We start from the raw sequence: 14041 nt of genomic DNA on the forward strand, positions 1-14041 counted from the left end.
GGGGCGGGACCGGCGTTTCGGCGGCGGGGGCCGGCCCTGTCCGCGGCCGCAGCCCCTCCCCGGGGCGGGCGGGAGCGGAGCGGAGCGCGGTGCCCCGCAGAGCGGGCGGGAGCGATGTGCGGCCGCACCGCCTGCTCGCTGGCCGCCGACAACCTGCGCCGGGCCTGCGCCTACCGCGACCGCCGGGGCCGGCAGCGGCAGCCCGAGTGGGTGCGGCAGGAGCGCTACCAGCCCTCCTACAACAAGGGCCCGCAGTCCAGCGGCCCCGTGCTGCTCTCCCGCCGCCACCTCCAGCAGGTATCCCCTCCCTGGGGCCGCATCCCGGCGGGGGCGGGGGCTGGGCATCCTGCAGCTCACACCGGAGCGGAGGGAAGGAGGCCGTGCCTCCCGGGGGTGAGGGACTCGCTCTGAACGGCCGTGGTTTGTTTCGTTTCGCTTTGCTGTACGTGGCAGGTATTGAATTTTCTAATTGCTGAAATGTCGCTTCTTGTTAATATTTACATGTTCAGAAGGAGGAGGGGAATCGTGTTTCCACCACAGTGTTTATGTGTTCTGCAAAAATTTGTATAAGTGCTTAACCTTAGTAGAGTTTTTTTGCAAGCGTCTGTAATTGCTCTGCTGGTTTGAATTGGCTTTCCTGAGGCACCTTTTTTTTTTTTTTTTTTGATTTCATAACTCTGCGGATGTGTCCAGGTCACATTGTTAGTAGGAGAGAGTAGAGAGAAAAAGAAAATCTCAACTCCCGAGCAGGACAGTAGCTGTACACCTGTGGTGACTGTTGTCCCGCATAATTTAAGCCTTATCTGACCCCCCCCCCCGGACAACCTGGGTAGCCTTTACGGCTGTTGATGCTGCTCGTTTGGTTTCACACACAAGGGGTGCCCGGCCAACTGCTGCTCTTTGGCGTTCAGCGGGGTGAAACGGGGTGTGCTCAGTCGGAACACCCCGATCTGGACCCGCTCTGCTCTCCCTCCCCAGCTGCTGGGGCAGCTGCACTTTGCAGCCGTTACTGGCACCGGTGATCGGGTTAGTCTGGGAGCCTCGGTGGGACCTCTCAGGAGTGCCCTGGGCAATGCCATCAGCCTCATGCCCTCCTTTCCTGCTTTAGGGGTCCCACATGCCCCTGAGAGCAGGCAGTGGAGCTGATGGAGCAGAAGCATATGGGGCAGGGAGTGTGGTACAGGTCACAGGCAGACACTTGCTTAGTTGTCCATTGCTGTTCACATTGTTGGGATGCTGGTGCTGTGCAGGGTGTCCCTTTTTGCCACTCCTACCCCGAGGGACCTCTGAAGGACTTCACAGAACTGCACACATACACGTCCCTGCATACACACAGCTATAGTAGGTGTGTTTGTGTGTGTCTGCTGCAGTCCTTTGGGAGCAGCCCAGCACTGGCAGATGTGGGCAGAAAGTGAGAGCAGCCTGGGGGAGAATCGAAAGCCACAAACTGTTTCCATTGTCCAAAGGCAGGTAATATGCAAAGCACAAGCAGTGAAAGTGCACCAGGTCAGCAGAAATCACATTATTAAAATGAAAATGAGGCTTTTGCCCCTTTGGGATTTTTGGTGTCACCAGGGGAGGCTTTGAGGACTTTGACACCAGCCTGACATGGCTGTTTACTCAAGAGCTCTGGAGTTCATGTCTCCAGCCATTTCCACTAAAAAGAAGCTGTGTTAATTCTTCCAGAGGGTTGGGTAACTCTCACAGAGACAGTTCTTTATTCCTACAAAATATTCATGTGCTTTCTGCTGAAGATTAATTCTTACATGAAGGCTGTTAAGGATATGCAAAGGGTTATAATTAGTGGCTATTTCTGCATGGCTTGGAGGGGCAGTGAGCCCCAGCTTATCTCTTGGCAGAGATGCTGGCCAGATCCCCACTTTTAGGGGGCAAAGCCACTTCCACAGGACTTGCCAAAACACCTCTCTGAAGCTGTGGGGATGCTCGTGGTCTCTGTGACATTGCTCTGACCTGAGGTGTTTCTCTGTTCAAAGGATGCTGACTCCTCGGAGCGGGTGCTCATGGACATGCGCTGGGGCCTGGTGCCCTCCTGGTTCAAGCAGGACAACCCCTCCAAACTGCAGTTCAACACCTCCAACTGCCGCAGCGATACCATGCTGAGCAAGTCCTCCTACAAGGTGAGCTGCTGCCACCTTTGTGTCCTGCCTCAAAAATCCTGTAGTCAGCAAAACCAGGGCAGAAACATCTGCTGGGCTAGTCCTGGTCACCACTTGCCATTGCACAGGGAGCAAGTCCCTGTACTGCAAAGCTGGGGGTTTCACTAAAACAAAGAACTGAAAAGGCACTTACTGGAAAAGCTCAGGATAGCACTGCTGGTGACATTTGTGCATCCCAGGAATTTAGGAAAGTCCTCGGAGGGAGTGAGAGGGCTGGGTGGTTGCAGGAGCCCTTCTGCCATTGCAGGCCGCCTGGGGCTGCTGCTCACTGCTCACTTGTGCTGTCTCTCCCCAGGGTGCTCTCCTCAAGGGCAAGCGCTGCGTGGTCCTGGCCGATGGCTTCTATGAGTGGCAGCAGCAGAGTGGGGGGAAGCAGCCCTATTTCATTTACTTCCCCCAGAGCAAGGATGCCACGGTATGGAGTCCCTTGCTGTGCCTGAGCACTTGCACCCAGCTCTGGCCCCTGCTCCCTGCAGCCGCCTGGGGAGAAGCCCTCTTCCCTCCTGCTCTGCCCATCCAGCAGGGCCGTGCTCTGTGCTGGCTCGGCACTCTGTCACCCCCTGTGGCTGGCGGTCCCCATCGCAGCGGTCTCCGGGCTGTGAAAGGTGACACAGCGTCCCTGCCGTCACGGTCACTGCTCCCCACGTGCGGATATTTGCATGGGCGGCCAGTGTGGCTCACAGGGGACTGGGCTGGGAGTTTCACTACCTCTTTCATTGGGCTGAACCGGTGGCTGGGATATTCAGACGGGGAGGAGAGCACTGGCTTGCCTGTGGGAAGATGAGGGTCCTGGTGCCTCTCCTGGAGTCACCTCAGATCAGTAGAAAGACTCCTGGAGAGCCTCAGATTAGTTGTGATCGTGACTCAGATCCGAGTCACTGACCTGCCTCAGCACTGGCAGGTCTGTGCTGCTTTGGCTGACCCTGGTGACCAGGACAATGGGGCCTCTCTCCTGCAGGAGACAGACAAGGAGACAGAGGGAGATGAAGAATGGAAAGGATGGAGGTTGCTTACTATGGCTGGGATTTTCGACTGCTGGGAGCCACCAGGAGGAGGAGAAATGCTGTACACTTACACCATCATCACTGTGGATGCTTCCAAGGATGTGAGCTTCATCCATCACAGGCAAGTGAGAGCAGGCAAGGGGGTTGCAGGGTGGAGGGGGATAAAGTAGGAGACCTGCACCTCTAGACTCCAGTGTGGCAGCACGCAGGCACAGAGTGCAGCAGCCTCCTCTTGCTCTAGGGAAGAAGTGCTACATTACTGACTCATTTTGGGCCACCAGCTCATACCCTTTCCATAAATCACCATCTCTGTGCTCTGTGGATGGCAGTTGGAATTGGATCACTTTCTGGAACTGGTCTCCCTGCCTGATTAGGGCCTGGCAGTCAACCCCTCTGCCTCTTCCAGCAAATCAGCTACCTGGATGAAGTGAATGCACACTCTGCCTTGCAGAAGAGCATTCTGCTGCTTCAGTTTTTCCTGTTTCCCCCTAGATGCCAGCTCCTTGCTGGCTCAAAAGTCTGGCTTTTACCACCACACTGACATATTGCTGCTGAGCTTTGGCTCCAACTGTCTTATCCCTTAGGATGCCAGCCATCCTGGATGGGGATGAAGCCATCAGGAAATGGCTGGACTTTGCTGAAGTGCCGACCCAAGAAGCTATTAAACTCATCCAGCCCACAGAGAACATTGTTTTCCACCCAGTGTCCACCTTTGTCAACAACATCCGCAACAACACGCCCGAGTGTGTTGCAGCCATCGAGCTGGGAGCCAAGAAGGTGGGTGCTGCTGGGGGCTTGGCAGAGGGGAGCTCAGCCACGAGCATGTCTCTGAGCTGGGTCAGAGCTGCCAGGCTGCAGGAGGAGTGGCAGTAGGCAGTGTCTGCAGAGCATGCCCGTGCTTGATGCTGGAGTGCGGAGCCCTGGACAGATTCCCTTCCCTCTGCTTCCAAAAATAAAACTGGCAGCCCATGCCAGGATTTTGCTGCCAAATGAGGCAAATTCCATGTGAAATGGGTCTTGGAACAAGCCTGTTTACAGCAGTCTGGGGAACCTCCCACAGATGTGCTTGGTTGCAGGCAGGGCTATTGCTCCAGCCTCCACATCCTGCTCTGGACCAGCTCTTGCAGCTGGCTGCCTGCCCTGCTCCCTCTGTGCTTCTCACTGTCTTTTGTCTATGCAGGAGGTGAAAGCCACCCCAAGCAACAAAGGGATGCTGGGCTGGTTAAAAAAATCCCAAGAGAGCTCTCCCCAGAAGAAAGAAAACGATTTGCCCAAGTGGACAAGTCAGTTCATCCAGAGCCCTTCGCCCAAGAAAACCAGCGCAGATGTCCTGCAGCAGTGGCTGGGGAAGCAGGGACAGCCACCTGCGAAGAAGCACAAGGCTTAGGCACCAGCTGAGATGGCTGGCCATCTCTTTTACCCCTGATTTCCTAAGCAGAGTGAGAAATGGTATTTCTGGAAGGCTTTGCAGACTGGTGTTGAAATTGTCCAAACCTCTCAGGTGTTGTTCTGCTGCTCTAGGTTGTTATCTGTGTTCTTTGTGTTTTGTTAAAGGTTGATGTCTGTAAAGATTTTAGCTTTGTCTTGTGCTGATGGGAGTGAATATAACCTGTTGTGACCTCCCTCCCTGCCAGTCATGCAGGGAGACAAGCTCTGAGAGCCCTGAGAAGCATCTCAGCCTGCTGGGGAGGTATTCTGGCTCCTGACAATGTTCATAGTTCATGTCTCTTTCTGTTTGGTTTTCTCTTCTCTTTTTTGGTGTTAAACTTTTACCTCTTTTCCACTTAATTCCACACTGATTCTGTACCAATTCCTTTCCAATGCTCTTGCCCTCAAAAGATGGCTGCAGTGCTGAGGAACAAGCAGTGAATATTATGAGGAAGCCCCAGGCTGGGAAGATCTGCACCAGCATTGCTATGTGCATTCATGGCTCCTGAACAGGGAGATGTTCAAGTGGCACAGGGAGGAACTGGACCTGGTTTAGGTTTCCCTGCTGTGGAACCAGTGTGTCTGTCACGTTGTTTGTGCAATCATTTTGTTAATGGGATTTGAAGACTTAGAGAGGATTTCCTTGATCTGGGGAGGGGTGCACTCTGCCTTATTTGAAAAGGCAGCCAGTCATTAAAGCCCAGATAACCTAAGTGCCATTACAGAACAGCATAGGGCCGTTGTTTTTGAGGTCAGGGATTTTGTAAACAGAGCCAGATGTTACAGACCAAAAGCCTTACACACACTGAAATCCTTGCTAGAAATCAGTGCTTCCTTTGTGTTGGAAACAATAAAATGGGCTTCACTGGCTGGCTGTGCCGTGCCCTTGTCTGTGTGTGTCTGTGCCCTCTTGCCCACTGCAGCCCCAGCTCCTCTCCATCTGCTGAGGAGCCAAGCACCTTCCCACTGCTGAGCTCTCAGGGTCTGAGCTCTGCAAGGCCATGTTGGTGGATCTTGTCCATTTGCCAGTGGTAAATATTCCCTGTGGAGTGACTCTGGGGCTCCTCTAGAGTCATCTGTCCCTGGGGAACTGCAAGGGTGGCTGTAGCTGAGTCTGTCCCTGGGGAGGGACAGCAGAGCCAGGGCAGGAGCCACAGGGTGGACACCTGGGGAGACCCAAGTGCTCTTGGAATGAAATCTGCCCCTGAATCCCTCTGAATCCCTCATGTGCTCCGGAGGCAGCTGAGCGCTGGTTTCATGACTTAGGGGAAGCTGGGATTAGGATTTCTATCCAGAGAGCCTGTTGCTAGCTGGCTCCTCATCGCTGTCACCGTGACTTGAGGCAAGAGAATCACTGTATTAGCAGCTCCTGGCAGAACAGACCTTCAGCTGCTGGCACTGTCACCTTGATGCCTGTCCTTGCAAGAGACACAACGGGAGGTTCCTCTCCCTGCCTGCCCCTTGCTGTTCCAGCATGAGCTGCTCAGCTGCCCCAGCCTAGTCAGTGCTAACTGCAGATGAAGCTTTTCTAAAGGTCACCAGCTCATCTGGAATTCATTTCAGGTCTCCAGTTGCTGTGGAGGGAGTGAAGATGCTGAGCACGAGTGGAGGGATGCTCAACTTTCCCAGCTCTGGAGAACATAATCCTTCCCCTGGGGATGCAGGGGCGATGCAAAGGCACGGGGTACAGGTTATCTCCCTCCAGACTGTGAGCACCACCAGCATGGCCAAAAAAACCCCTACACTGAGTGTTTAATGAAGATGTGTTATTGCTGAGCTACATCAGCCTTAAACTGGAGTCTGGCTGCTCGCCCAAGGCTGTTTGAGGCAGTTCTGCTAACCTGGTGCAGCAATGACCACAATCAACCCGGCCTGTCCACAGAAACTGGTTAGGGAGAAACTTTCCCCTTTGATACCTGAGGAGACAAGGGCGGGTGGTACTCGCTGGGGGTTGCTCTCGCTATCGGGGGTTCTTTCCCCATAGCATCGCCCTCGCCCGCAGACTTTGGTACCCTCCCAGGAGAGACATCCCGCTGACCAAAGAAGGGCCTGGGGGTTTGGCCAAGGCAAACGGGCACGGCTGCCGAGACACCCACGGGCGCTCGGGCCAACACCCGTCCCTCCATCCTGGGCCCCGAGGCCGCCAGAAGCAGCTGGAGGGTGCAGGAGCCCCGGCGGGCCTCGGGGCTGACCGAGCGCAGGCAGAGCCGCCTCGCCGCCCGCCCTGGGCGCCGGCCCGCGGCGGAGCCGGGGCGCTGGGAGCCCTATGCAAATCAGGGATCGGCACGATAACCAATCAGCGCCGTGGCGGCAGCGGCGCTGGCCAATGGGAGGCGGCGTGCGGCGGGCGGGCAGCGATATCCGCGGCGCGGCGGCGGCGGGCCGGGCAGTGCGGCGGCGGGCGGCGCGTAGCGCGGAGCGGCGGGAGCGCTTGCGGTAAGGGCGGCGCGGCGCGGGCGGGGACGGCGCGGCGCGGGCGGGGACGGCGCGGGCCCCGCGCGGTGTAACGGCGTTTGTCTCCCCGCAGGCGCCGGGACTCTCTGTGCGGGCGCTGCTCGAGAGGCGGGGGCGAGGGGCCGCTGCCTGCCGGCCATGTCGGGCCGGGGGAAGTCCGGCGGAAAGGCGCGGGCCAAGGCCAAGTCGCGCTCGTCGCGGGCCGGGCTGCAGTTCCCCGTGGGGCGGGTGCACCGGCTGCTGCGCAAGGGTAACTACGCGGAGAGGGTGGGCGCCGGGGCGCCGGTGTACCTGGCGGCCGTGCTGGAGTACCTGTCGGCTGAGATCCTGGAGCTGGCGGGCAACGCGGCCCGCGACAACAAGAAGACGCGCATCATCCCGCGGCACCTGCAGCTCGCCATCCGCAACGACGAGGAGCTCAACAAGCTGCTGGGCGGCGTGACCATCGCCCAGGGCGGCGTCCTGCCCAACATCCAGGCCGTGCTGCTGCCCAAGAAGACGCAGAGCTCCAAGAAGTGAGCGCTGCCCCCCGACCCCCCGCCCCCAGCTCCCTTGTCACCACTGCCTCACCTCTCCTCCCGCCGGGGCTGCGGTTCTCCGTCCTGCCCCTCAGCGCTGGCCGGGTGGTGAGCCCTGGCAGCACCCACCAGCCCTTCACTGCCCCTCTGGCCTGGGCCGTGGCACGGTGCCGGGTGAGCATGGGTGAGGTCAGGCCCTGCTTGTGCCCCCACTCTGCCTCTCTTCCCCCTGGAAGAAGTGGTGTTGGAGGAGGCAGCTGGGTCGCAGTTGCTGGCAGCGGTGACATCTGGAGCCGTGCGGTTGGGTCACGGTGCAGAGCTGCCGGTAGCTGCTGAGCATTGGTGTAGCTGGCCCAGGGATGGACGCGGGCACCCCCGGCTGCCTCTCCCCTCCGCCAGCCCCGGGACCGTGCAGGGCCCCCCCTGCTCGCCCCGGTGTGCGCTTGCTGCTGCCGTGCCCCCGCCTCCATCCTCAGCAATGCCATCCTGGCCGCACTGCAGCTGCGAGGGCAGGGGGCTGGAAAACGTGAAGAGGAGAAAAAGTTTCTCCATTGACAAGGAGTGGCTGTTAGTCTCAGTTTTGTTCATGGTAGAACTAGTGCATTGCCTACTGTAAAGAAGCTTTAGTCCTATTTATTTTAAGGTCTCTATTTTTGGGTACATCCCTGTAAAGCCACCTCCCCGCAGCTCCGTGGCTCGGTGGGTGCTCGGTGTTCCCACAGCCGTGGGTCCCGGTGCAGGGTGGGGTGGAGGCTGCGGTGACAAATCCCCTCGGAGAGCGTCGCAAGGTCAGGCGCCCGCCGGGAGCGGGAGCTGCCATCTTCTGCCATGGCTCCCCTCCTCTCCCAGCTGCACAAGCCCTTCGTCTCGCTGAGAGCTGCCCTGTACCCTGATTGCACTTCTGGAAATTACATACTCTGTCTCTTTTTTTGTTGTTGTTTGTTTGTTCAGCACTATTTCTGGCTCTGAGAAATAAAAGTGATGATGATATCTGTTAACTGTAACCCTTTATGGATTAATATTTCTTCTGAAAAGCACTAGAGTTTGTATTAAAGCCCACTCCTGGCTAGTGCCGTGTTTATTTCCTGGCTGTGTGGCTAATGTTGAGCATGGGGGCAGGATAGCTGTCCCGTGACCCCGTGAATAGGTGATGCAGAGACAGCTTTCCTGCTTCTGTGAGGCTGATACTCGTGTGCATGCAGCAGTGTCGAGGCAGTCCCACCTAGACCTTCATCACACGGTTTTTAAGTAAAAAAAAAAAAAAAAAAAAGAGTATCTTCTATTTATGTGCTGTAAGTAGCATGTGTTCAACCTATTGAATCATCTGTTAGTCTTGTGGATGAAGTATCTTACCCTGGATCTGAGTTTAATGTTACCTAGAGTAGAACCTGGGTGCTTGTCAGCTGGTTAATGCAGGGGTTTTCCATTGGGGTGTGTGGGAGCGGTGTGTGCATTGGTGTGGTGCTGGTGGGGATCTGGAGGTGTCCTATGTCCCACTGGGGTGGGGACAGCAGGGCACAGACCCCCTGGGAGCTCTCTGCCTCCTGCAGGCTGTTGCCATCAGCCAGGTGGGGATGAGCAGGTTCCTTCCTGCTGCCCAGTATCCTAGTGTCTGTATCCTAGTGTCTTGTTCTCTCCCTCTTGTTTTCTCCAGGACCAGCATTCTGTCAACCTGAGAGTGCTTTGTATTTCTTAGAAAAATGCAGAACTTGTGATTCTGAAAAGAATGGCGCAAACCTGATGTCTGATTAAACTGGTTCCCTGTTGAATGCTTTTACATGTGCTGTGTCTTGTCACCTCACCAAACCCATGGGATCTGGCAGGCTGTGGTGTCTGGGCTCTGTGCTCTCCAAGGGGAAGGACTGGTAAAACACCAGACAGGACCACTGCCAGACTGTGGGTTTGCCCTTCACACAGACAGGGAGCCTTTTCCTGCCCTGAGAGAAGATAATGCTGCTGTATGGTTCCTTTCCCTGCTGTGGGGATGCCACACTGCCAGCTTGCTCTGTCACAAGTGCCAGGAAGCTTCAGCTGCTCCTGCCTGGGTGCAGGGGAGGAGGAGGAGTGAGGCTGGACCCAGGACCCTCCCCAGAGCTGAGGTGCTCCAGGAGCCTTTGGGTGACCTTGCAGAGAGAGAAAATTCCCTTCAGAGATCCTGGAGGGAAGGAAGGAGCCTGGAGCTGCAAGGCTGTTTGTTACCCTCACACCCTCCCCTTTGTTGGACATTCCCAGGTGGCTGTTCTGGAGATGCTCTGCACCAGTGCTGCGCCCTGTTTGGGTTCTGGGGAGGAATAAGGGTCGTGGGAAGCTTGGATGGCTCCCAGTGGTGTTAGGTTGGTCTGTGCAGGGCTGTAGGAGGTGTGGGTGCTGGGCAGGTCCCTGCAGGGCAGTGTCACTGTGCCCTGCCAGCACAGGCGCTGCTGCCCAGCGCTTGCAGCCTCCCTGGGTGCTGTGTGGCCCTGCTGTGGCTGGGTGCTGGTGGCACACAGTGCCCTCCACACTGAGCTCCGGCCGGGTTCTCAGCTGCCTCTGCTGGCATGTGACAGCCCAGCTGGGAAAGCTGGGATGGTGCAAGGCAGACCGAAGGAAATCCTGTCTGTCACAGCAAGCATTGCTGAAGTGCTTGGCCTTTATCACCTCGTAAACTTCACAGCTGAACACTGTTGTGACCAGATTTGGAAGTCTTGGTCTTTACTATAAAGCTGGAATAAATGTGGTCACTGTCAAGCCTGCAGCTTCAGGGACAGGTCCTATCCTTTCTGGAGGGCTGACACTGGTCCTGCCTCTTCTAAATGCTTCATAGCACCAGAGCTCATGTGAAGGAGCAGAGCCTTCCCCAGAGGTCAGGTGAGCCTGGAAGGGTCTTCTTGGTCTGTGCTTCCCTTAAGGAGAGGGCTGGGAGGCTGCAGAATTGTTCCCTTGGGTACCTGAAGCTGGGATGAGCACAGACTGGGAGCTGAAAGCTGCCGGCTGTGGGAGGCTGCTGTGCATCACCACGTGCAGCACAGTCTCTGCCAGCTGTGTCCCTCAGCTCTGGCATTGGATGAGATGAGTCACTGCCTCTTCAAAGTCCCCAGGGCTTGGGTTTCTCTCCAGAGCCTGCTCCTCACAGCTGGCAGCACCCAGGGGAGCTCACTCAGGGATGCCCCAGCATCATGGCTCTGGCAGGGCCAGCCTGTGAGGTAAGGCAGCTCCAGCTGGACTGGCACAGTGTCACCCTGCTGCCTTCCCTGTGCTGGGCAGATGGAGGGTCACTGACTTGTTTCTGCCTTTATCTGCCCACAGGAACGTGCCTGCTGTTCTGCTGCTGAGAGCCAAGGAGAGCTGAGCCCTGAGATGGGCTTGGGTTTAGCCTCTCTTCCTGGGGAGCAGGGTGGCCCCTGTGTCCCAGCCCCTGGTGAGGGCATCCCCTCTGATCCTGCCAAAGCTGCAGCTACTGGCTCAGGACACAGAGCAGGGCAGTGCCAGAATGCAGCAGATCTGTCCCAGGCTTGGGGTGGGCCAGCAGGATGGGGCCTGCTGCTCCTGAATACAGGCCTGGAGGGAGGCTGCAGCCTCTGGCACACCAGGGCTGGTCTCTTCCAGGAGCATGGCTGCCTTCTCTTCTGGATTAGCAAAAAGACAGTTCTTCAGGGAGTAAAACTTGCTTCCCTTCTCCCTGCTTGTTCTGCAGGGAACAAAGGGATAACGCAGGCCTGACTGGGGCCCTGAGGAAGGGGCTGTGCCTTCCCCAGGGGTGCTGAAAGGACTGGTGTGACAGTCCCTAGGTCCCACTGGCTGCTGTCCCTGTCACCTGCTCCCGGGGGATGCTGAATGGGCCTGATCCATGCTGTGTTCCCTAGCACAGGGCTGGAGCATCCCTCGGGCAGTGCTGCTGCTGAAACTCTCCCTGGCTGTGTCAGCAGCGGGGCAGGGCTGTGCTGTGGGGTGGGAGCTGCGGCGATGGCAGCAGTGCCAGGGCTCACCCAGCCGGCCTGGGGGGCTCCTGCACCCAGCGCTGCCCGGGCTCACCCAGCCGGCCTGGCGGTCCCTGCACCCCTCCGTGCCCCGCTCCCCACCCCGTGCTCGGGGCTGGGCTGCCCCTGCGTGTCCCCTCTCTGCGGCAGCCCCGGGGCACGGAGGGCGATGAGCCCGCTCGTCCCTCGGTGCCTCCCGCAGCCGGCAGAACAAGATGGCCCAGATCCCGCCGGGATTTACGCAACCGCGCCGGGCCGCTATAAATAGACAGCGCCGGGGGGGCTCCGGCTGTGCCCGGCTGCCGCTCCTGCTGCGGGACCGGGGACGCTCCCGCCCGGAGAGGGGCGAGGGCCGTGCCCCAGGAGCTGCCCTGTCCAACCGGGTGCTGCGGGAAATCGGTACCGGCTGTGGGGGTGTGTGTCCTGCCCGTGTCCGCCGGGGCTGCCCCCGCCCCGCTGCTCCGGGAGCGCAGCTGCGCAACCATCGCGCTCCTGCCCTGCCTCCATGGCGGGGACCCTCCTTCCTCTGCTACTGTCCCCCACTCGGAGCGGGGTGCGGGCTCTGCGCATCGGCACCCGCACGGACCCCGAACAGCAGGAAAGCCCCCCTGGGACCAGCCCCCTTCCTGCCCGGTCCCTGACGCCTGCAGGCAGGGAGCACACGGTAGAGTCGTTTTGTACCAATTTATTTGAAACGACGATAAATGAAAAGAAAAAAAAAAAAAAGAAACCAAAAAACGACCCCACTAACCCAAACCCTCCCCACCCTCCCACCCCAAACCCATACAAAAACATTAAAGGCCATTGCAGGTGCGGCCAGCGGCCGCCAGGGGGCGCCGCTCCCGCGCGCCGGGCCGTTGCCATGACGGCGGGGCCGCTTGCGGGCCGCCAGGGGGCGCCCCGGCCCTTTGGTGCGGCCGCGAGCGGGTGGCGGGGGGGGGGGGGGGCGGGGCCAGGCGGGGCGCGCGCGGGCGGCGGGAGCGGGACCGGCCCACGTGGCGCGGGGGGGCCCCGTGCAAAATGGCTGCTATGGAAACCGGGCGGGAAAAATCCCCGAGAACCGGGGGGACGGGGAGGGGGTGGGGGCCGGGAACCGTCTACAGGCGCGAAGGGGCACGGCCGAAAACAAAAGGGCGCGATCGGGGAAAAGCCGCGGAATGGGATCGGGGGAAAAGGGATGGACAAAATAAGGCGGCAGAGAAGGGGAAGGGGGGGGGCGCTGGGGCGGCCGCAGCCCCGCTCACCGCGCACGGCGGTGGCTGCGAAGGCGAGTCAGCAACACAAAGACAAAGCGGGTCCCCTGGGGTCTGTCCTCAGAGCAGTCTGTGCCGCGGGGCTCTCAGCCCGGAGGGCGGCGGGAGGCTCCCTGCGCCTCGGTCTCATGCCTTCCGGCTCTTGAGCGCCTTGGGCTTTGCCGACTTCTTCACCTTCTTGCCCCCGGGGGACGCCGCTCCCTTCTTGGTGGCCTTCTTGGCTTTGCCCTTGTCTTTCTTCGCCGCCGCGCTGCTGGCTCCCTTCTTGTGCGATTTCTTCTCGGGCTTCTTGCTCTTGGCCGCCGGCTTCTCCGCCCTCCGGGTCGAGGAGACCGTCGCCTTCTTGAGGGACTTGTGGGCGCTGTTGCCCGCGCCCCCCTCCCCGCCGCCTTCCAGCTTCTTCCTGTTGAGCTTGAAGGAGCCGTTGGCGCCGGTGCCCTTGACCTGGAGCAGCGTGTCGTTCTGTACCAGTGCCTTGATTGAGTACTTCAGGTAAGTCCTACCGTTCTGCTGGTCGAACCAAGCCACTTTCTTGGCCTCGTTATAGATCTTGGCCAGCGAGGAGCCATTGCGCTCGCCCAGCTTGCGGATCGTCTCCACCACTAGCTGGCTGTATTTGCCCGGCTGGTTCTTCTTCTTGTTGTTCTTCCTTTTCTTCGATGGCGACAACGAGGCGCCGCCGCCTCCTTTCGCCTTCTTAGCAGCCGCTTTCTTCTCCGGGGAGAGCGGCGCTTCCTCTGCCTCAGCCATAGGCAGATCGGTTTCTTCTAGGTCTACCGACATGGTGCGGGGAGTGGCGGGCCGCGGGCCGGCGCGGGGGCGGGCGGGGGCAGCGGCGGCGTGGCGGGGCCCGGCGAGCGCAGCGCGCTGTCTCGGCTCCACTCGGTGCGCGTTCTGCCGGGGCGGGCGCCGCCGCTACCTCTTATATGGGCGCGGGGCGGACCACGTTGAGAACAACAACAGCCTGGTCCGCCGCCAGCCCCGTTTGTGCTTCTTGGGGCTCGCTCGCGGGGCCCCCGCGCCGCCGCCCGGCCCCCCCGCGCCGCCGCGCCCCGCGCCCGCCGCCGCCCCCGCCGCCCCCGCCGAGCGCCGCCCGAGCACCCCCGCCCAGATTCTGGGGGCGCGGCCGGCGCGGCGGCGGCAGTGAGGAGGGGGGCGCCCAGTACGGCGACGACTGGGACCTCACCTCGGCTCCCCCGCCCACCGCCGGCGCCGTCACCCGCCGCTCAAGAGGGGCCTCCGCGGGTGGGG

At 59.5% G+C, this 14041-nt stretch overlaps 3 protein-coding genes across 3 annotated transcripts; 2 read left to right on the top strand and 1 right to left on the bottom strand.

Moving 5' to 3' along the window:
- Nucleotides 1-107: 107 nt before the first annotated feature.
- HMCES (5-hydroxymethylcytosine binding, ES cell specific) lies at nucleotides 108-5473 on the top strand. The gene is made up of 6 exons (XM_058812730.1): nucleotides 108-297; nucleotides 1995-2138; nucleotides 2473-2592; nucleotides 3136-3302; nucleotides 3766-3958; nucleotides 4362-5473. The coding sequence occupies exons 1-6, from the start codon at nucleotides 115-117 to the stop codon at nucleotides 4566-4568; spliced, it is 1014 nt and encodes a 337-aa protein (XP_058668713.1). The 5' UTR covers nucleotides 108-114; the 3' UTR covers nucleotides 4569-5473.
- A 1539-nt stretch (nucleotides 5474-7012) lies between these two features.
- Nucleotides 7013-8579, top strand: LOC131562930 (histone H2A type 2-B). The gene is made up of 2 exons (XM_058812732.1): nucleotides 7013-7045; nucleotides 7137-8579. Exon 2 carries the CDS (start codon nucleotides 7202-7204, stop codon nucleotides 7580-7582), a length of 381 nt encoding a protein of 126 aa, XP_058668715.1. The 5' UTR covers nucleotides 7013-7045; nucleotides 7137-7201; the 3' UTR covers nucleotides 7583-8579.
- A 3901-nt stretch (nucleotides 8580-12480) lies between these two features.
- On the bottom strand, nucleotides 12481-13679 carry LOC131563121 (histone H1.10). Its single transcript, XM_058813014.1, has one exon. It carries the CDS (start codon nucleotides 13571-13573, stop codon nucleotides 12917-12919), a length of 657 nt encoding a protein of 218 aa, XP_058668997.1. The 5' UTR covers nucleotides 13574-13679; the 3' UTR covers nucleotides 12481-12916.
- Nucleotides 13680-14041: the final 362 nt, after the last annotated feature.

This window comes from Ammospiza caudacuta, chromosome 12 (assembly GCF_027887145.1).
Source record: "Ammospiza caudacuta isolate bAmmCau1 chromosome 12, bAmmCau1.pri, whole genome shotgun sequence".
NCBI lineage: Eukaryota > Metazoa > Chordata > Aves > Passeriformes > Passerellidae > Ammospiza > Ammospiza caudacuta.